The sequence below is a fragment of the Dendrobates tinctorius genome, unplaced genomic scaffold (assembly GCF_039654945.1).
Source record: "Dendrobates tinctorius isolate UK_male_01 unplaced genomic scaffold, ASM3965494v1 ptg000464l, whole genome shotgun sequence".
Taxonomy (NCBI): Eukaryota; Metazoa; Chordata; class Amphibia; order Anura; family Dendrobatidae; genus Dendrobates; species Dendrobates tinctorius.
Genome location: NW_027362126.1, coordinates 2,387,721 through 2,411,019, shown reverse-complemented (window position 1 = coordinate 2,411,019; position 23,299 = coordinate 2,387,721). Strand labels below are relative to the sequence as shown.

Below are 23,299 nucleotides of genomic sequence, written 5' to 3'. Positions count from 1 at the left end.
AGGTACCTGGTCGAAGGCCAGAGCTCCCCCTGCTCGCTGACTCTCCTCTCTCCGCTCTGCCATCTCCATCTTGGCCAGCTCCACTTTGGTCCGCTCTGCCATCTCCATCTTGGCTAGCTCTATCCTGGCCTGCTCGGCCATCTTTTCCTTCAGATCAGTACGCACATCAGCCATCACCTCTCGTATGATCTCTACTGCAGGGTTTGGGCCATAGAACGCCAGTCTGCTCTTTACCTCCCTCTGGAATTCGGTCTCCTCCACATTCACATTGGGGGGCGCTGCACTGTCGTGTTCCATGATGGCTGCTATCAAATCCGCTTTTGTTTTGTTACTGGCGATCAACCCTCGGGCTTCCACCAGATATTTTAATGTAGTCCTCTTTAACTTCTGGTAGTTATTTTCCATTCATTCCTTTCCTCCTGTAGAAGGGGTATCATATCCGGCTGGCTGCCAGCAGTGTAACTGGGTCTACCAAGCTGGAGTACCTCTTTCACTACCACCCCATTTTTCCGGGGGTCCACTCTGCGTTGGCTGGAGTCTGAATGAAGGACGCTGGCAGGAATTCCTTGGTTACATGGGCGCATATAAAAGATCACTGCTTCTCCACGTATTTCCAGTCTGACAACACTTTACTCACAGGACACAGAATATATCACACAGATACAGAGGGCAGGCCAATAGAAAAGCGGCAGGCCAGACATGCATTACAAAAGCCGCAGGTGGCCGGAGCCTGCCGATGTTTACTGTGGGAATTACAAAGGTGAGGGAGGGGGGCGGCTGGGCGCAGCCTGTGGGCTAATGCTTTAGGAACATGCATCTCACATGGAACCTATTATACATACATATAACTGCACAACATATTCTGGGTGCTGAGTGGTTCCGTAACACGTAACATATACCCTCTGTCTGAAAGCCAGAAAGTGAATATCCTGATTGGACAGCTAACGGGTGCAGCACAGAAAGAGGTGAAAGCCTGGCAGGACACTGATAGAGACTGTTGCAAAGATCCTGGCCAATCTGAAGAGCATCTTTGATGCCAGCACTGCAGCTGAAAGCAAGATGCGATTCTTTGGCTGCAAACAGAAGGCACAGGACAGTATAAGGGACTATGCTCTCAACCTGCAGGAGGCGCTGCGAGCAGTTAAGGAAGTTGATCCTGACAGTGTGAAGGAGGAAGATAAACTGTTAAAGGCGCAGTTCATTGAAGGACTCCTGTCCAGTACCCACAGAGGACAGTTGCGTATCATATCCCTGCAAAACCCTGATCTGGACTTTGCTGATTTTAAGGACAGGGCTATTCGGGTACTGCAGGAGTCCACTGACAGCCGTCCAGCTCCCCCTAGGTGCCCAGCGTTCACCTACCATCAGGAAGCAACATCTTCCCCTTCCATCCCTGTGGAGGCTGATGTACAGACTCTGGATAAAGATCCCACTGAGGATCTGCGTCTTCTGGTCCAGGAGTTGACCAAAGGGATGGCTGCACTTACCAAAACCGTGCAGTACCTGCAGGTGTCCTCCAAAGAGAAGATCCAGCTTGCTTTCAGTCCAGAGGATGTCCCATAGCTCCGGAGGAGGAGAGCCCCGCCGCTTCGAGGGAGGAACAACGACCGCTATGACCAGGACGGACGTCCCATCTGTCATCGCTGCTACAAGGCAGGTCATCTTGCAAGATTTTGTCCTTTAAACGAGCAACCCCTGGGGCAGAGGGCCAAACCCCAGGAGTAAGTCCACAAGGCCCAAGGAACTGGCGAGCCAAGTATGTGGGAGGGAGACCGATCCTTCCTGTGGTGATTGACGGCATCCACATGAACGCTTTGCTGGACACTGGCTCCCAGGTGACCACTATGCCATACATTCTTTACAAGAGGTATTGGGCTGATTCAAAACTCACCCGTGGCCCAACTGATGAGCTAACAGTAGTTGCCAGTAATGGTCATACCTTGCCGCAGATTGGATGTAAAGAGGTTACTGTTAAAGTGGGTCGGGTAGAGCTAAAGTCTCAAGGTCTGATAGTTGTTGATATTGATCGACGTGAATGTAATCCCATGATGACTCTTGGTACAAATGTAATTGAAAACTGTCTGTCCGAGGTTATTGCCTTGTTGCACCAGGTGGCTGAGACTGCTGGTTCCAGTGAACAACGAGTCCTGCAGAAGGAGATCAAGGCCCTGATGCAAAGACAACAGGTAGAACTTTCTGGCGGAGAAATTGGCAGCGTCAGAGTGAGTGACCCCTTCCCCATTGCAATACCCCCCAGATGTGAAATGTTGGTTTGGTGTCGGGCAGCTATAGGTCATAGAGGGAGAGATTACCAGGCATTGGTAGAGCCAGTATACTCCGATAGCAGGCCCACTGTCCTGACAGCCAGAGGGGTGGTTGATGTATGTAAAGGGAGAGTACCTGTATGCCTCTTGAATTGTGGGGAGGAGGAGGCCACGATACCTCGGTACGCCACAGTTGCTAAGCTGCTCACTGTCAACGACAACTCTTTGCAGGCAGCAGAACCCTTGGTCTCATCTGATCAGGTGGAGGACAATGGTTCTGTGAAGCAGCCAGAGGAGTGGTGCCAGCAACTGCAGGTGGGAACTGACTCTACGCCTTCATACCAGAGAAATGGGGTTTACAGAGTGACACAAGAGTATGAGCGAGTATTCAGCAAACACCCACTAGATTTTGGGCAGGCAAAAGGGGTTCAACATCATATCCCCACTGGAGACCATCCACCCATAAAGGAGAGATACAGACCTATACCCCCAACACAATACCAATGTGCTAAGAGTATGTTGAGCGAGATGAAGGAGGCAGGGGTCATCAGAGACAGTTGTAGCCCCTGGACAGCTCCAATAGTGTTTGTAAAGAAAAAGGATGGTACCATGAGAATGTGTGTTGATTACAGGAAAATTAACAGCATCACACATAAAGATGCCTACCCATTACCTAGGATTGAAGAGTCATTGGCTGCACTTAAAACTGCTAACTACTTTTCCACCTTCTCACTAGTGGGTATTGGCAGGTTCCCGTGGCAGAGGCAGACAAGGAGAAAACTGCATTTACCACTCCAATGGGTCTCTGTGAGTTCAATTACATGCCATTCAGGCTCTGCACTGCTCCAGGAACATTTCAACGGCTGATGGACTGCTGCCTGGGACACATGAACTTTGAGACAGTCCTGTTGTACCTTGATGATGTCATTGTTTTCTCCAAAACCTATGAAGATCATCTGGAACACCTGGCTGAAGTATTTGAAGCTTTGTCCAATTTTGGCCTGAAGGTGAAGCCCTCCAAGTGCCACCTCCTGAAGCCCAAGGTGCAGTACCTCGGTCATGTGGTCAGTGAAGAAGGTGTGGCACCAGATCCTGATAAGGTCACAGTCATCGGGGACTGGCTGAAGCCCAGCAACCTTCATGAAGTACGCCAATTCCTGGGACTGGTAGGCTACTACTGAAGATTCATCAAAGGCTTCACTGAAATAGCCACCCCAATGCAAAATCTTCTGGTGGGGCAGTCCAAGAAGACCAAACAGAAAAATTCCACCTTTGAATGGACTGAAGAGTTGGAAAAGTCCTTCACCAGATTGAAGATGGCTCTCACAAGAGAGGAAGTTCTGGCATACCCAGATTATGACAAACCCTTTGTGCTGTACACTGATGCCAGCAACGTGGGACTTGGAGCAGTACTGTCGCAGGTACAGAATGGGAAAGAAAGAGTGATCTCTTACGCCAGCAGGAAGCTGCGCCCCACTGAAAGGAATCCTGACAACTACAGTTCTTTCAAGCTGGAGTTCCTTGCCATAGTCTGGGCTGTCACCGAAAGGTTCAAACATTACCTAGCCTCCGCTAAGTTCACTATCTTCAACAACCGTTGACGCACTTGGACACTGCAAAACTAGGTGCACAGGAGCAGCGATGGATGGCTCGGCTATCTAGCTATGAGTTTACCATCAAGTACCGGGCAGGGCACAAGAATGCCAATGCTGATGAGCTGTCCAGAATGCCTAACTTACCAGATGCAGGAGAAGACCCTGAGGCTATTGAGGAAATAGAGTTACCTCCCTTCCACCGGCCACTTGCGGCCCAGCGTGCTCAAGGAATGAGAAACAGACGGTCTGGCTTGAAGGAGGTCACCCTGAATCCATTGCCCCATCACGACTGGGCAGAAACGCAAGATAGTGACCCTGCAGTCCGCCTGGTGAAGGAGCTACTGTCACAAGCTGACTAACGCCCAGAGTCGGATGCTCCTGAAGAAACCCAGCAGTTGTGGAACGAGAGAGGTCGGCTGTTCATCTATGAAGGAAAACTGTGTCAGAGGAGTATCAATGCCCGCACGCATGAGCTGGTCTGGCAGGTGGTAGTCCAGAAGAGAGGCATCAATGATCCTGGAAGCATACCACAATGGAGCTGGACACTTCGGATGGAAGAAGTTGGAAGCATTGCTCCGAGAGAGGTTCTACTGGGCTGGTATGAGGAAAGCCATTGAGAGGTGGTGCCTGGAGTGTGGACAATGTAACCTGCGCAGAAAGGATCGAAACAGCCAGAGAGCTCCTCTACAGCCAATCATCACCAAACAGCCCCTTGAGTTGGTAGCCCTGGACCATGTGAAGCTGGTTCCAAGCCGGTCCAGCTACATCTATGCTCTGTCATGATCTGAATTTGATCTGATAGTTTTAAATTGCACAGGGTGAACTTTTTTTTACTTTGGCAAGTGCCAAGTGACTTGACTGTCCCCGGTGGTGGTTAGTGGTATCGCACTTTAGGTTTAATTTGCACGTAATTATGAATCAGGTGTGGGTCTCTATAAGTGAGTCTCAGGGTGTGCAATCACTGCTGGTGATACTGATTGATTGATTCATTCTGAGTTTGTGAAGCCTGGGTGAACATGGAGCTGATGAGGAGTCCTGCGCAGTCAGCCAGAGGAGACGAGTGGCAGCTAATGGTGTCTGCAGGAATTACTGGCATGGCGTGGAGGAGTCGCAGTTTATGGTGTCGGCGGGAAGTGCGTGCATGGCTTTGTGGTGTGGCAACTATGGAGAGAGTTGCACTCGGCATGCTCGACTTGGTGGCCGAGAGCTGGACTCAAGCATGCTTAGAATTTTGGCAGAGGCTGACTCATCCTTGGGACTCTGTTATTGGACTGCTGCAACTGGAGATGGACTCTGCTCCAAGGATGCACTATGGTGTAGGATCCAGGATGGTGATGGATCCGGGTGGAGGAGAAGGCACACGCAGGTGGTGGGGCTCTGTTGCAGGAGCATAAGCACAGAGCATAAAGCTAAGTGGTGTTTCCCCTGTATTGTCTTCTTTCCTCATGTGTGTTGTTAGTGCAGTGGTGGGATTAGTCTCCGCACCAACCAATTCCCTAGTGAGGGTTAAGGGTCAGGGCGAGCAAGGGTTAAAGGTTTGCGGAGCCTGTATAGGGAACGTAAGGAGTGCAGGGACACTGGTTCAGGGGAGGTTAGGAGGTCTCCACTCCCCTATTCCCTATCGCAGGACCCACCATTGTTAATGTTTCCCAGGTTCCCCCTTATTATTTAAATTCACCGTACTGGAGGCGGGGTTTCCAGAATGTATATTAACGTGTAATACCTAAATTCGCCAGGTGGAGGCGGTGTATCCATCTGCACGTATTATTATTTAAATTCGCCACTGGAGGCGCTGTATCCTGGGTCACGTGTGTTATGGGTTCGCCTTGCGGTAACATCTGCATCCAGACACGCGTGACCGTGACATGCTCTTACCATTGTGGACCACTACTCAAGATTCCTGGTAGTCATGCCTGTCAAAGATCAGACAGCCAGGACAGCAGCCAGAGCATTCCAACAGCACTTCTGTAGACCACATGGATATCCTGAGCGAGTGCTTACAGATCAAGGTCCAGCTTTCGAGGCAGAAGTGTTTCCTGGAATTCTGTAACTTGTATGGTTGTAAGAAGATCCGGACAACACCGTACCACCCACATCCCAATGGCATGTGTGAGAAGATGAACCAGGTAGTGATTGACCTCCTGAAGACTTTGCCCTTGGAGGAGAGAAATCTGTGGCCAGAGAAGTTGCCAGATCTGGTGGACCTCTACAACCATATTCCAGTGAATTCCACCAACTGTACCCTAGCCTACTTAATGAGAGCGAGGCCTGGTAAACTGTCTATTGATTTGGACATGGGAGTCCTTACGCCCGAAGCAACGTCACTAGATGCTGACTGGGATACAGAAAGACAACAGCAGTACAGAAGAGTTCAAGAATGTGTGGAAAAGAGTCTAGCCCAGGCAAGACAAAAGCAGGAGAAGCTTTACAATCAAAATGCACCTGCCGTTCCTTTGCCTCCGGGAGAACAAGTCTTAAAGAGGAAAAGAAGATTGCACAAATTGGATGATCAATGGGAAGCTGAATCTTATACCATTCTGCCCTCAAACTTTGATAATACCAAGGTATGCCTTATTAGTGAAGATGGAGGAGAAACCTCAGCAGCAATATCAAGAGATCACCTGAAACTATGTCCTGACCTGCTGAAGGAAAGAGTGTAAGAACCAGATAACATCCAACCCATAGAGGAAGAAGAGAAGGTCAGCACAGTACTTGGGGAATTCCCTGCGAATTGGACTAAAGTAAATGATGCCATAGTGGTGCCGGTGTTGACATTTCCCCAATTGGTAGCACAGGAAGACGTGACTCAAGGAAATCCTGAGGATCAGGAAAATCAGGCAGCAGATGCCACACCAGCAGTGGAGCCAGAGAACCCTCTCCCCGCCAGTGGTGAACCTGTTATGTCCCTGGTGAGTCTAAGAGTTCACAGACAATCTAGGATCCCTGTGCCATGCAGAACCCCCAGTAGTGTATCCAGTACATTACCCACTACACCAGTATTACGCAGGTCTACCTGCATTTCACAAGGGATGCCACCCATCAGATATCGTATATAGATAAATGTAAATGTTGAAATTGTATGTGTATATATGTAACTGTTTTTCAAGTTTTGTGGCTACAGTTAAGAGTTTCCTTTAGATTTGCCAATTTTGTTTTATGGACATTGTACCACAGGACTTGTTTGGTCAAAAACTTTCCTGTATATAAGTTCACCATTTGCCCAGGAATGGACCATGGACATTGATGCTTGGACTTATCCTCATAGGACCATTTTTGAAGCTCTTGGTTTTTGTAACTTTTTCATTTTTTTACTCTTGTACAATTATTATTGTTTAACTGTTTATATGTTTCATGTTTTTGTTCAGCCCAGGAGTGCTGACTTGCACTAGGGGGGAATGTGGCACCCCCAGAAGTATGGTCACCACCGTGGCTTTGCCTTCCTCCAGGGGAGGGTAATGCCAGGCTTAGAGGCAATGGTGGGTCTCTCTCGCAGTCAATCTATGCATGCAACACAGTTCCACTCCAGGCCAGCAGGGGGAACTCTGAACCGGGATTAAGGGGAGGAGTGCTCTCTGAGGGCCAAGAGGAAGGAGTAGTTAGTTAGTCTGCGGAGGGTGAAGTGTGCAGACGTGTGGAAGGAGCGCTGAGATAGAGCTGAGGGGAAGAGCTCATCTCTGGAGAGAGCGCATGAACTGGAGCCTGGTCTCCAGAGGCGTATCTAGGTTTCCTGGCACCCGGGGCAAGAATTTGGTTCGGCGCCCCCCCCCAAGTACATATGCGACTTGCACACTTAGCCATCTACCCACGATCTGCTCTCCCTAATGCTCTCAATGTTCAGTAAAAAACTGAAAGCAGGAAGAGAAGCTCGTTGTCAAGTATGAAAATCGCATATGAGTGAAGTGTCCGTGTGATGACTACTGGAACCTGCAGAGCTGAATCCTGACATTGCAACTTCTGAATTCTCACAATGAATGCATTGCACACTTTTAGGATTCTCCCTTGCCGATGTACAGTCATGTCAGCACAAGTATGTGGTTTATATACTTCTGGTCACATTCCGACTAGACGTGCCTGGCCTCGCTCCGTTCATTATCATTGAGTGAGGCCACACACGTCTAGTCAGCATGTGACCGCATGTATGTAAATTACCGGCACAAGAGAATCCTGACAGTGCGCACTGTGAGAACTCAGAAGTCTGCAGTCACAAGGAATGTCTGCAGACTCAGCACAGACCTGGAGAACCCCTGTAATGCTCCTAACATAAATAAAAACATGAGAATTAGTCAGTATCACAGATAACATTTACATCCAGGAACCTTATAGATGACGTCGTCTCTGGAGTCGTTCTCCTTTTCTTCTTCTTGTCCAGACCCCATGATGAGTTTCCTCATCCACATTTCGTCTCTGCAGACTTCCATCTTCTCCGGTCTTCTGCAGCAAATCTCCACACGATCCCCTTAAAGTGTCATTATAATGCTCCTAAATAAAAATGTCTGCAATATACTGTCGCCTCACACTATTCCCCTCCCTCCTCATACTGTCTCCTCTAACATCCCACCTGTTCACCATACTGTCTCCTCATATATTTACTCCCTCACTCTCTATACTGTCTGCTCACACATACCCCTGACTCCCTATACTGTGTCCACATACATTAACCCGTTCGCTCCCCATACTGTCTTCACCCAACCCACATAATGTTTCCTCATACATACTCTGTGTCCTCAAATCTCCCCACACACATTAAATCCCCCCATCCCCACTCCAAATCTCCCCACACACATTAAATAACCCCCCATCCACACTCCAAATCCCTCAGACACATTAAATACCCCCCATTCACACTCCAAATCCCTCACACACATTAAGTAACCCCCATCCACACTCCAAATCCCTCACACACATTAAGTAACCCCCCATCCACACTCCCAAATCCCCCCCACACATTATGTACCCACCACTCCAAATCCCTCACATATTAACCCCATCCCTACTCATTAACCCCCCAAATAACCCCCATCCCCACTCATTAATTCCATCCCCACTCATTAACCCCCCCGTCCCTACTCCCAAATCCCCAACACATTATGTACCCCCCACTCCAAATCCCCCCACACATTAATTCCATCCCCACTCATTAACCCTCCACAAATTAATTCCATCCCCACTCAATAACCCCCATCCCCACTCATTAACCCCCACTCAATAACCCCCATCCCCACTCTTTAACCTGCCACACATTAACCCCCATCCCCACTCTTTAACCCCCCCACAGTTTAACCCCCATCCCCACACATTAACCCCCATCCCCACTCATTAACCCCCCACAGTTTAACCCCCATCCCCACACATTAACCCCCATCCCCACTCATTAACCCCCCACACATTAACCCTATCCCCACTCTTTACCCCCCACACAGTAACCCCCATCCCCACTTATTAACCCCACTACACATTAACCCCCATCCCCACTCATTAACCCCACTACACATTAACCCCATCCCCACTCATTAACCCCCCCACTCATTAACCCCTATCCCCACTCATTAACCCCACTACACATTAACCCCATCCCCACTCATTAACCCCCTTTGCCACACATTAACACCCCCCATCTTCGGTGGTTTCTTCAGCTCCACATTGGAGCACACTTACCACCAGTGCTGAGCGTTCACTCTGGGCGCCGGGGAGTGACGTCAGCAGTGTGATCACATGACATGTCACGCTGGTGACGTCGCTCTGGCCCGGCGGTCAGAGCTGCAATTGTACTGGCGTCTATACAGACGCCAGTACAATTGTTCCCTGGGAGCCGGCACGCGCACCTTCTCTGCGCCAGCTGTCAGCTTGACAGCTGACACAGAGAACCGCCGACTCTCAGGCCAGGGGGCAACAGAACGCAGCCGCCAGGGAGGACACTGCGGACCGGTGCATTAGGCGGCCCGGACTGCACCCCCTGCCGGCTGCACCCGGGGCAACTGCCCCGGCTGCCCCCCCCTAGATACGCCCCTGCTGGTCTCCACAGTTGTACGGATACTAACGGTCCTGCAACAGACACCAGAGGAGTAGGAGGCTGTAAATGCCCTACTCCCATCTAAGACTTGAGGGCACAACAGCAGCTTGGATAGTGAGCCGGGACTCAGGAGAGAGGAGTCCCCGAGATAGGCTACAGCTGTCTGCCGTGCAAGTAAGGTTCTTGAGAACATTTGACAGGAGGAACTTCAGTGTAACTCTGCACTTGGAGTACTTCATTCGGATAAGCTCTAGTAAGGAGACTGCACAGCCCATCTACTGAGAGAGAATCCCTGAGTTGCTTCCAGGCTAACCTGCCCCAATACCATCTGTAATCAGGACCCTGGACTGCAGTTATCGAGTAAAGGTACAGAAATTGCACCCCACTGTGTCTTGTCTGCTTCCTACCTTTCCGGCACTGCTACATCCCCGTGCCAACCACATCTACACTGCCCTGGGACTACAGCTCCACCTGTGGGGAGCTTTTACATCTTTGCTGCACCATAACATCAGTCCCAGCGGATCTGTCTGCAGCGTCGGCTTAACACCTCCCTTGCCGAGCACCACAGGTGGCGTCACAAACTATTCATCTAATCACATTCCACCATTCACATCTTCCTATTACTTGGGCGCCCAGGGCCACGATCCGGGTCACCGCTGCTGTGACACATCCTACTGACACCGGCCCGGTACCGAGTACCCCACAGCCCTGGGAGGGCGACCCACATACCTCAGGAGAACCGCCAGCCAGGGTCATAAGTGAGGAGGATGACATAGTCATGGCTGGAGTCCCACGTGCTGGAACAATCCGGGAGAGTTATGGGTAGGACCAACAACAGTGAAGCGGCCTCCCGCCACAGCAGTTGACTCCGGCAACACAGGATGGCGTGTCAGCGGAGGAAGAGGAGGAGTGTGGTCTGCTGTGAGAGATCCGAGAGTTGGAGTCTCCTGTGGACCTGAATCACTTTTCTTTTGGGGAGGACAAACCAGTGGAGGATACCAAAAAGAGGAAGACTATGGGAGGTGGTGAGTTACAAATATTTACCAATGTCTGATGTTACACCTACCACCTCCTGTGTAAACCCCACCAAACCTAAAGGCACGGGCTCTGCAGTGGGTCCGGGGCATAGGCAAGGTGGGGAGAGGAGGAGGACGTCCGGCAATGCTGCCGTCTGTGCGCGGATCAGTGCCCGGGTGAGGCTGTGGAGGTACTCACGGCGCCGGACATAGGGGACCCCGTGGAGTTTCCCTCCCTGCCTGCTGCGGCTAAGCCGGTTATCACCGGGGCCGAGGAGAGCGGGGGGGATGTCCACGCCATTGCAAAAGGGGGACGGTGTGGGCAGACTCCATCCCTGCTCACTGCAGCTGAGCCGGCCAACGCCGGGGCTGTGGAGGGCAGGGCCGAGGAGCATGGTGCGGCAAAAGGGGGGCGCACTGTTGTGACAGGGGCGCAGTGTGTCTCAACAGAGGAGAGGTGCGCGGCTGGGACAGGGGTGTCACGTGTCAGAAAAGTAGACAAGAAGCAGGAGAAACCAACTGCGAGGAACACTGGGTGCACTGCTGTGACGGGGGTGCAGAGTGTCCCAGTGCCTTAATGTGAAAACACCTGAAATCTGTGGCTATAGTGCAGGCAGCAGAGAATCATTCTACCCCGGACAATAAGGCTAAGAGCCCATGGGTTGCCCCCGCGGGCTTCACCCAGGGCTGTGGGGTACTCGGTACTTGCCCGGTGTCTAGGCGGGAATGTGTCACAGCAGCGGTGACCCGGTCCGTGGCCCTGGGCCCCAATATCAATGGCAGTGGTGTTTGGTTGTAATGTAAAGTTCGTGACGCCACCCGTGGTATTTGGAAAGTGAGGTGTTAGCCAACGCTGTGTGCAGATCCACTGGGGCTGATGGTGTGTCGCAGCTTAGATGGTGTAGCTCCCCACAGGTGAAGCTGTAACCCCAGGGCAGTGTATAAGTGATGGGCACGGTGATGTAGCAGTGCCGGAAGGTTAGGAAGCAGACACGACACAGCGGGGTGCAGTTTCTGTACCTTTACTCGGTAACTGCAGTCCAGGGTCCTTATTACAGATGGTATTGGAGCAGGCTAGCCTGGAAGCAGCTCAGGGATTCTCTCACAGACAGGCTGTGCAGTCTCCCTAATAGCGCTGTGTGTGTGAAGCACTCCAGTCCTTAGTTACTCTGAAGTGCCTCCTGTCAAATGTTCCTAGACTTCCACTTGCACGGCAGACAGCTGTAGCCTCTCTCTCTGGGACACCTCTCACTCTCCGAATCCCCGGCTCTCTATCCGTTTCGCTGTTGTGCCTCAAGTCTTTGGTGGGAGCAGGGCATCTACAGCCTTCTACTCCTCGGGTATCTGTGGCAGAGCCGTTAGTACCCGTACCACCGTGGAGACCCGACTCCAGTTCTGTGCGCTCTCAAGCTGAGGGAACTCGCCTGCTGCAGCTCAACCTCCAGCTTCCCATACCCCGTCTGCACACTTCACCCTCCGCAGACTAACTCTTCTTCCTCCTGGCCCTCAGGGATCACTCCTCCCCTCAATCCTGGGTCAGAGCTCCCCCTGTTGGTCAGGAGGGGAACTGTGTTGTATGCATGGATTGACTGTGAGAGAGTCCCATCATTGCCTCCAAGCCTGGCATTACCCTCCCCTGGAGGAAGGCAAAGCCAGTGTGGCGACCGTACTCCTGGGGGCGCCACACCCACGTTGCAGAAAGGCTGCGGAAATGTCCGTAGCATTTCCGAAACTCCCTGCCGCGGGTAAAATGCATCCACGGGTTTTCCCACAAGACAGAAGCGTTTTTAGCTTGCAGAATTCTTGAGCTTTTCCAAGCGATTTGAAGCATCTCTTGGAAAAGTGATTGACAGGTTGGTCACAAGCACAGTGCTCGACAAGTGTGACCACCTTTTTACTATTGATGCTGCCTATGCGGCATCAAGAGTAAAAGATATAATGTTTAAAAAAAAAAAATAGAGATATACTCACCTCCCGGCGGCCCCTGGAGTCGTCCCGCCCCTCATTGGCGCTGCCGGCAGCTTCTGTTCCCAGGGATGCCTTACAACAATGACCTTTGATGACGTAGCATCACGCGAGGCCGCTACATCATCAGAGATCATTCGCGCAATGCATCCCGGGGAACAGAAGATGCTGGCAGCGTGATGGACAGGTGGGAGGGCTCCGGGGGCCGTCAGAGGGTAAGTATAGCCCGATTTTCTATTTTAATTCTATTTTTTACAGGGATATGGTACCCAGGGCATGGTGGACAGTCTCCCATCCTCCGGACTCTGGGTACCATCCGCACATGGAGCGCTCACTTGGTGGGCACAGCCACATGCGGAAAGTCAGCGTTTCAATGCAATCCTATGGCGGCGGAATTGCCGCGATTCTGCAGAAATAATGAACATGCTGCGGATTTTACCGCAATGCGATTCCACAGCACGGGCGCAGCAACTGCGGAACCCCATAGGATTGCAGGGGAGGCGCTTTATTAGCATTTTTTAAGCGTTTCCACTGCAGGAAAAACGAGGTGGAAAAGCATAAAAAAGCAACATGGGCCCACAGCCTAAGGGGCAAACTGCTGCAGTAGGGGTCAGGTCACTCCAGGAACACAAGAGATCCAGCACTAATCAAGGGAAAACAGGTGAGGTGCTGCACCCCTCCCCCGGTCCAGCAGGTGTGAGTGCAGAGACTGCAGACACAAGGGAGGAAGGAATGGATGTGACTGTGGAAGGTGCAGAGAACAGTGGAACCAATGGTGGTGAGAATAGTGCGTTGATGGGAGGTGGTAGTAATGGTATGGAATTGTAAAGGGGTGCTGTATGTGTGGGTCGCCCTCCCAGGTCTGTGGCATACTCGGTACCGGGCCGGTATCAGTGGGATGTGTCACAGCAGCAGTGACCCGGACAGTGGCCCTGGGCGCCCAAGTAATGGCGATAGGTTAATGGGGAATAGTTCGTGACGCCACCTGTGGTGTTCGGCAAGGGAGGTGTTAAGCCGACGCTGCAGACATATCCTCTGGGACAGATAGTGTGGTGCAGCAGTGATGGTATAGCCCTCCACAGGCAGGGCTGTTGTCTCAGGGCAGTGTAGATGTGGAGACACTTAGATGGTGTAGTGTCCGGCGCAGGGGATGTAGCAGTGCCAGGCGGACGGACGCAGGAAGGAATGGAGGACACCAGGGCATGTAGTTCCAAAGCTTTACTCACAGTCTGTAGTGCCCGCTTCTGTGCCATGTCCTCCGGGTCAGGGACTCAGTCAACCTCCAGGCAAGATGGAAAGCTCCCTTCCACACTCCGCCAACCTATGTGCCTTTTCTGAACGTCTCCGCTATAGCGCCTTTAAGTGTGAAGATCTCCTAGTACTGAGTTACACTGGAGTGCCTCCTGACAGATGTTCCCAAGAACTCTACTTGTACGGCAGACAGCTGCAGCCTGCTTCGGGGACTCTCTACTCCTGAGTCCCGGCTCCCTATACAGATGCTGTTGTGCCACAAGCCTTAGATGGGAGTAGTGCATTTAAAGCCCACTACTCCACCGGTGTCTGCTGCAGAGCCATTAGTGTCCATACAACCTCGGGGACCGGGCCCCGGCCTTGCGCTTAGAACTTCTAGGCAGGGTTCTTCCTCTAACCCACGTCCTCTATGTTCCCTTTCACTCCTACGTTCCGTACTTGTCTTTCCCTTCTATGGAAGCTCAGGCTTCAGGTCAACGTCTTTCTCCTTCTTTCCTTTCCTGTGCCAGCTGGCTCAGGTCACTGAGGCAGCTGCAGCACTCCTTCCTCCATCCCTTCTTCCAGGGATCCCCACTCCTCCCGAGTGGCCTCCTCTCTCACTGACCTCCTGTCAGACTGACCTCTCATCCTAAACCATCCCGCTCATATATATTCTGAACTCCACCCACCTCCCAGCACGTCTAGTGTTCCAAGCAGGGAACCACCAAAGGTGCTCTGCTTCTCTCTAAGCAAGGAGCCGCAATGTGGATGTGCTGAACTACTCTATTGTGTGGGGTGTGAGTGTTGGAGCGTGGTCAGGAGCCTCCAACTTACCTGGATGGTGGGGCACCACACCTTAGGAGAAGGTGCAGTACCTCTGTGGCGACTGAGCCTCAGGGGCGCCACATGTGCATTGTGCCTTCCCCTTTAATTGCTGCATATATATAATGTGTTATTGTAATGCTAAAGTAAGGTAGGGACATCATAGATATGTAGTTAGGACACTAGAGGGCACTGTAGAGTTAGGGAGATTAGATGCTCGATAGGATCGCAATAGTTAGCTGGTTTTAGCCAGAACAGAAATAGTTAAGTAGCTGTACCAATGGGATTGTTGGTGGGAGGAGTTACCCAGAGGAGACAGGATTGTTCTAGAAAAGTCAGAGTGTGCGTGTAGTGATGGGAAATCTAGTTCATTTTGGTGATTAGTTCCTATAGTTCAGTATTTCTCTAGATTCTGCTGACATTGATCCGTTCTAGTTTGTGACACAGAAGCTGCGGCAGTAGAGTACTGACTCCCAGTGACTGTGCATGAGGGCGCGGAGAAGCCGCTCAGCCTCCACCACTCAGAGAACAGAACAGGAGCCAGCGGGAAAGATTTTAGCAAGACTGATCTTCTAGGCTACCGGAGGCCGATCCTCTTCCAGAGGCCGTTCCTCTACCGGAGGCCGATCCTCTACAGGATACCGATCTTCTACAGGAGGCCGATCCTCTTCAGGAGGCCGATCCTCTTCCGGAGGCCGATCCTCTTCAGGAGGCCGATCCTCTTCAGGAGGCCGATCCTCTACCGGAGGCCGATCCTCTACCGGAGGCCGATCCTCTACCGGAGGCCGATCCTCTACAGGAGGCCGATCCTCTACCGGAGGCCGATCCTCTACAGGAGGCCGATCCTCTACCGGAGGCTAATCTTATCACAAAGACAGGTGAGGGGCATGAACCACACACAGAAACACTCTCTCACTCATACACACATATGAGCGGTGTCTGTCTACTGTGCAATGTCAGTTTTTATTAATAATAATATTACTATTATATTTGTATTTGATGTGTGGTATTATAGTGTTTTACTACCTTCTTTATAAAGAGCACGGGTGAGACAGAGCAGGGAGCTTCGTGGAGCTGGAGGCGGGGTCACTCTGTCTCCTCCCACTTGTTGTTTAGTTCATAATGAACTAATCTCTGTCAGGATGGTGAACTAGTTCACTCTGAATATTAGTACACACGAGCTACCCATCACTAGTGTGAGCAGCGAACAGCAGAGCAGGCTGGAGTTACAGTCGCAGTGGAGTGTGAGAAGAGGCAAGACGTGGTACAGTGGTCTGAAGAAGGTTTGACGTTTGGCCTCTGGGGAGCACTCTCTGGGAGAGGCCAGGAAGAGGATCTCGGGTTGTAGTCTGGGGACACCGTGTGGAACTGTCAGGGACCTAAGGTCCAGTTGAGGCTGCGAACGGCAGTCTGGTTCTTTTGCCAAAGATGGGCAATGTAGACAGGGAGCGTCCAGTGACTGCTATCAGGAGGCTTCTGCAGGCCTTGGGCTCAGAGAACGTGCAGGACAAGAAGTGGCAGGGCCAGACCAGGGACTGTACAGAAGATGTCATGTTTACGTTTTACTGGAATGGAAGGACTGTAACTGTGCTGCTAGGACCTGTTCCAAATAAAACCTTAAAGAAAAAGAACAAGGATTCTGCAGACATTTGTTTGTGCTCGGATCCCCATGGGATACTGTATCCTGATCAGGCTCCGGTCCCGCAGGTGGGTGAAGAATTGCACACATGCCGCACCAACACCAAGACACACTCCAAAGTTGTAGTATTGGGGCGCCTGGGTGCTGAAGAGTTAAAGCCCCTTGTCACAGCTGGCACCCGGACCCCCATTCAGAATGAAAGTAGCTGTGAATAAAATGGTGTTAGTAGTAGTGGAGTGATGGATGGGAGTAGTGGAATCAATGAGGAGAGCAGCACTGGGGTTGGTGGAGGTGAAGTAGGTAGTGGTCCCACTGTCCCCCCAGAAGTGGCGAGGGCTTCAGCCCCTAGCTATTCAAGAACTGTCACTGCTGGGGGTAGTAGTGTGCCCTTGTCTGGTGGCCCTGGGGATGGTGACTTGCAGCAGCGCTTCCTGGACGCCCTGAGGAAAGGCGAGAGTTCCATCATTGTAGAGGGGAGGGAGGTTGATCTGTCTTTCTGGATAGAGAGACACGGTCTTTCCGCCTTCCGAGATAGAGGGGCAGAGACTGTCTGGTCTCTACCGACACGGGGCAGAGGAGTAACCGTAGGAACGTGGCCCGTCTCCAGTGGGTAAGCAAGGACGCCTGTCCTGATCGGTCAAAGGTTGCTGAGCTCCTGCTGGGGATGGGCTTCGCGGCATACGACATCTTTGCCTTGATCCATCCCTATGGGACCTCCTACTTCGATGTCAGCTTCGTGAGACCGGAGGGCCTTGAGCTTTTCTGGTCTTGCCATGAGCTGGCTATTAAATCAATCATGATGGCAGCATCCACCCCGTTGACGCTGGCAACCATTATTGTTGCCAGCATAAAGTTAGAAGCGTCAAGGTACACGCCTTTCATTTTGTCGGCCAACTTGATGCCGACATTTTGTTTTTACAGGAGACCAGGTTGACTGACCTATCATCCATGTGATATAGAAGAGTTAATGGTTTGCTTTTATATCCCTTTAAATGCCTTTAAGACTTCAATTGCCTTTTGCCTTATTATTGCTAGAATTATTCTTATGTAGACTAGTAGTCTCTGTCTTCAAGGAAACTAAACTTGTTATCATATTTGTTCTCAACAACGTGTTCTGGGTATATTGTAAACAAGGTACGACCCTGAGGTGATGGTGGGGGCCAAATGAGCTCCATAGAGTCACATATTGTTGTAAATGGTATAAAAACATTCCTTGTATTTCATTACGTCAGATAAAGTGATTTGACCATGGCTTGTGTGTTGAAGTCTCTTTGTCTCCAAGCGCTTGCAACAGAAAGGGTGAAAAACCTCACAATTCGGACTCACTGGTGATCTGGACAGCTGACGCTTGGTCAGAACAAAAGCAGCTACGACAGTTTTGGCGCCCGACGGGGACCGTGGAAACCAGTCTATTCGGAATCCGTATGTGGGAGCTTCCTGGGAGGTTGAAAATGCAGAATCCAGGCTGCGGCAGGTGAGAACATTTATTCTTACACTAGATTATGGCCCGATGCTATCGCATCGGGAGGATGCGATAGCATCACACCTCTTGCCATGTTAACCCTCAACACACACACTCCTCTCACCTTTCACCATCTCCACTCACTCTTTCACTCCACATACGACCCCTTCTCTCACTCCGTCTCTCATACTCACGCCGTCATCACCGCTGCTCCACGATCCCCGACATCTTCTTCCGCCGGCGCCATCCTGGATCCAGACGTTGTCCACGCCGGCGACATGTTCTTGCGGCGACGCCATCTTGAGTATCGCGGGATTTCGCCGATCCAAAATAGCATCGCCGCAGGAACATGTTGCCGGCGTGGATGCCGTCGGGATCCAAAATGGCGTCGACGAAATCTCGCGAGATTTCGCCGACGCCATTTTGGATCCCGACATCCTCCACATCGGCGACATGTTCTTGCGGCGACGCCATCTTGACTCGCGGGATTTCGCCGATCCAAAATGGCGTCGCCGCAAGAACATGTCGCCGGCGTGGAGGACGTCTGGATCCAGGATGGCGCCGGCGGATGAAGATGTCGGGGATCGTGGATCAGCGGCGATGACGGCGTGAGTATGAGAGACGGAGTGAAAGAAAGGGTCGTATGTGGAGTGAAAGAGTGGACGTGAGTGGAGATGGTGAAAGGTGAGAGGAGTGTGTGTGTTGAGGGTTAACATGGAAAGAGGTGTGCGGTGACGTCACCGGTTACAACTGGACGGAAGTTGTTACAACCGGAAGCTGCTTAGGGCATTTATTATTATAGATTGATTCTGCATCTACAACCTTTCTAAGGATGTCTACATATCTCTGGGTAAGACTGTAACAGCACGGTTCAAAAGAACCCACATCACCAGTGAGTGGTGAGTATGTCTGTATGAGAGATGAATAATAGAGTAATAATATAATAATTGTCATCTGTATTATCTGTTAAACTGTTCTGGCAATATACTAATATACTAACTGGTTGTGTACTGGTGTACTGTGTAGCACAAAGTCTGGGACAGACTCTGTGCAGTGGTTATTTTGGATTGCCAGTAAATTTGTATAAGGCTGTGGTTTTTGGTTGCTCTGGTTTTCAATGTTTCTTGTGTAAGAAGTTGGCTTTGGTGTTCTCGGAGTGTCAGTGGACACTGCTGTAGGTTAAAGTGTCAATCAAATCCAAAGTGCAAGATAGTCAGGCTGTGTGAATCCTTGTATGTATGTCTATGAGAACCTCTGAATAAGATCAGAGATGAGTAATTGAGTATAAAAAAATCCCTGAATGAGCAGGTATGAATGAATCATCACACATCATTTTTGTGTCAAGAGATTTGTTACCTTTCTAGTTGTGGTGGAATCCCGGACAGATGCGTTATAGATATTTCAAATCTACATCTGAGACTGAATGAATTGAGTAATGATATAGTTCGTGTTATATGTGACATTACATTGTAAAGTTTCCTGAATGCATTTGGCCAGAAAAAGGGCAAGGCATGGTTAATCTCATTATACAGTTATCTGCTCTTACAGTGAAATCCTGTGATTTTGAGTTTTTTTTTGTAGAAATTGATTTTGATAAGTCTAAAGAAATACGGAATGCTGATGGGAGGGGGGGGAAGGATGGCGCTGTGCAGTTTTTCTTCTCCTTTCGCTCTTATCTCTGCTGAGTGTGAGCTGTGCTCAAAATTCTCTGTAATTCTATCCGTAAGGTACGCACTGAAAGATTTGTGCATTTTAAAGCAACAGTACTTAATTGAAGTTGGAAGTTAAAAGTAAAATATGGTGCCTAATTTAGAAGGGAATTGTAAGTGATTGTTTGGTCATTGTAAGTGATTGTTTGGTCATTGTAAGTGATTGTTTGGTAAATGTAAGTGATTGTTTGGTCATTAATGTGTTTGAACCTGCTTCTAGTTGTGTGATTGATTTGGATAGCAAATTGTGTATCAACAGAGGAGGTAGCCGACTGTACGGCTGATAAAGTAGGTCAGAGGCCTATCACACCTGGGCCTTCTTACTTTAGTCAGCGGGTTTTTTGTTGTGGGTGAGAGGCGAGGGCGAGGAGCCCTCTGGATATACCTTGGCAGGCTCACTCTGACTTGCTATGTGTGGGCTGTAAGACAGAGGTCCAGAAACACAGAAGGGCATTTCAGAAGAAAGGTGAGCTGTCTAAGTTGAAGTAGCCTTCCCACAATCCATGGAGCTCGGCTAGAAGGAAAAAGGCCTATTCCTATCTAGTCAGCTGATCTAGCGGGTGAGAGGCAGAGAGCCTTCCTGTTACATCCTGTAGGTCTACCGGGTGAGAGGCAAGGAGCCTTCCCGCTACACCTTGGCAGGCTCTCTCTGACTTGCTAAGTGTGGCCTGTAAGACAGAGGTCCAGGCACACTGGGAGGGCATTTCAGAAGAAAGGTGAGCTGTCGGCAGAAAAAGGTTGAAGCCATGGCAACTTTTTCTGTGTACGGTCGGTGCCCCAATGAGATCCAAGACAGCTAAGCAAATTGTAAAAGACAGAAGAAAGGAAGCCGTAAAACAGGTTGGACCAATATTTAAAAAGGCAAAAATACCAGAGTGTGAATGTTTGGATGTACAAAAAGGCACAGACAAGGGAAGAAAATGGCAAGTGAATAAATGATGCTTGAGAATGAATGTGCAGCAGTGTGGAAGGTGTATTATGAATGTTTGATTGACAAAGTGTAACCAGAGACCCAGACAAAACAGATGGACTTGTAAACACTGTGGTCAGACTCAGACAAACCCAGACTGAATAGCTACTTGTGTGACCTGTGGTACTGACCTAAGCGAGTTGCACTAGATCCTGTCCAGACAAGATTATAAGAAGCTGACATAATAGTGTGGATAGTGGGTAGTGGGGACATTGACCTTTGAGGAGTAAGCTGACAGTAGACATCAGACGACCAACCCCATCAGGACCTAGAAGTGCGACTAGAATAAGAAAGATGCAGGTGTATTATCCCTGGAGCCCCTCTGACCAGCTAGCTTTGTTGAAGCAGTTGCCTGACCCTGAAGACCAACCATTCCCGTTTTACAGACACATAAAGGAAGTACAGCAGACATATAAGTGTACCTGGGCAGACCTAGAGAGGTTGGCGAGTTTAAAGGCAGGTGACGCACTAGGACATATAATTAAGACACACACAGATGTGGCAAAGAATCAGGCTTGGGGCATGGATGATAAATCTGCACGGTCTGGGGAGACATACTGTGAGTCACTAAGACAATGGGCTACAGTGGAACAATCAGAGCAGTCTGTACTCCTGACTAATGTGACACAGCAAAGAGGAGAGAGTGTAGAGAGGAGAGAGTGTAGAGAGGAGAGAGTGTAGAGATGTACTTTGGACAGTTACAGCTGAAATGGGCAGACATGGGGTACAGTCACATAAACCCACTTGATGTTAGAATACTGGTGAATGCATTCATTGACGGTATGAACAAAGACTTACGAGACGCCGTACAGACAGCCAGACCTGAATGGAGACATGTAGATCCGAAAGACCTCCTTAAGGTAGCTAAAGAAGTTGAGCAAACAAGGACAATAAGACGACCTGTTATATATGCTGGAGCACAAGGAAAAAAGTGGAGACGTAATAGGGGACCAAGGGACCTAGAAACAGTGAGGTGCTGGAATTGTGGTACTTACAAAACTTATTGTTAGTGACAATACCCCTATGAATTTACTGGGAGCAGATGTGCTGAGTGCGATCCCGGCCACCATACAGGACTCTCCTGAGGGTATTACCGTCACAAGTCCCCTCTCAGATAAACATTTGGGCAAGATTGCGGCAATGGTGTATATGACAAAAGCGGTGAAACTAACACCTGACACCAAAATGCCTGAGGATGAGGAAATGGGACAGGGGCCAGACACTGTTTGGGCAAGGGGAAAAATGATGTGGGTCGGCTGCCCATTCCCCCGTCATGATTAAAATGAAAGAAGGAACCACTCCTCCTTGTTTAAAGCAATACCCCTTGAGCCTAGCCAAAATAATTGCCCCGAGCAGAGATATTAGAGAGTATGCTAAGGCAGGGGTTCTGGTGCAAAGATCTTCCCCCTGCAATACGCCTTTGTATCCCATTAGGGAAAAAGGACTCGAGGGTTCCCCTAACACTTACAGAAAGGTTCATGACTTAAGGGCTATTAATGATACAGTGAGTGTGACCTCAATCGTCCCTGACACACACAATACTGTCACAGATCCCAGTGATGTTTCACAGTCATTGATTTAGCAGGTGCATTCTTCTCTGTACCCCTGCACCCTGACTGTCAGTGTCTTTCTCCTTTACTCATAAAGGTGAACAATATTGTTGGACAGTCCTCCCACAAAGGGGGAAAGAAATCCCCTGCCATCTATTCAGCAGCGATGGCAGGGATCCTTGAGTAGTGGCCATCACCTCATCCGCTGATTGTACTATTACAGTACGTGGATGACCCTAAGGGCTGCAAGGTCTCACGTGACAAATTACAGTATTACAAACAGAAGGTGACATTTGTTGGGACATTGTATTGCCGAAGGTACCAGACACCTGACAGGAAACAGGCAATTCAAGATCTCCCTCTCCCCAGGTCACATCAGCATCTATGCACCTTCCTAGGTTTAGTGACCTACAGTAGGCCTTGGATAAGGTCCGCTTCACAAATATTCCAACCACTTTATGGCTGCTTGTCATCAGACCCGGGACCTCACACAAAATTGATTGTGTCTGTGCGGTAGGAGCAGCCGCACTACTACTAGGAAAGGCATGTGAGATCACACTGACGTTTCTTTTGACAATCTATTCCCCACATGACATCCATGCCATACTCCTACAAGTTCAACCAAAACATCTGTCTATGGCCAGACAGCTCCGACTTGAGTGTGCTCTACTAATTCCTGAGTATGTCACCCTCAAAAGATGTAACGTTCTGAATCCAGCCACCCTCCTGCCTGTGGATTCAGAAAAGGGGGAATTGGTGACCGTATTGGCAAGTGAGGAAGGATACTTTGACATGACGCATGAACATGTCTGCATAGAACTGATGAGTCAGGAGACAGTGGGGTTTGCACACGTTCATGAAAAACCTGTTCCTAATGCAGACTTTGAGTTTCTTTTTTGTAGATGGCCCCAGATACCACCAGGATGGACGATTCTACACTGGATATGCATTAGTATCCTCACATGAGGTAATCCGAGCGGAACCACTCTCTCCTCACATGTCGGCGCAGGAGGCAGAGTTGAAGGCACTCACTGAGGCGTGTAGAGCCGCTGCAGGTAAAGTCGCTA

At 50.1% G+C, this 23,299-nt stretch overlaps 1 protein-coding gene across 1 annotated transcript in view; it reads right to left on the bottom strand.

Moving 5' to 3' along the window:
- The window catches only part of LOC141077868 (uncharacterized), a 254,898-nt gene that overhangs the window by 115,168 nt on the left and 116,431 nt on the right, over positions 1 to 23,299 (bottom strand). Inside the window, exon 2 of the mRNA XM_073564594.1 lies at positions 15,545 to 15,759. Within this exon, the coding sequence (XP_073420695.1) occupies positions 15,545 to 15,759 (215 nt within the window). The remainder of the gene's footprint in view (positions 1 to 15,544; positions 15,760 to 23,299) is intronic.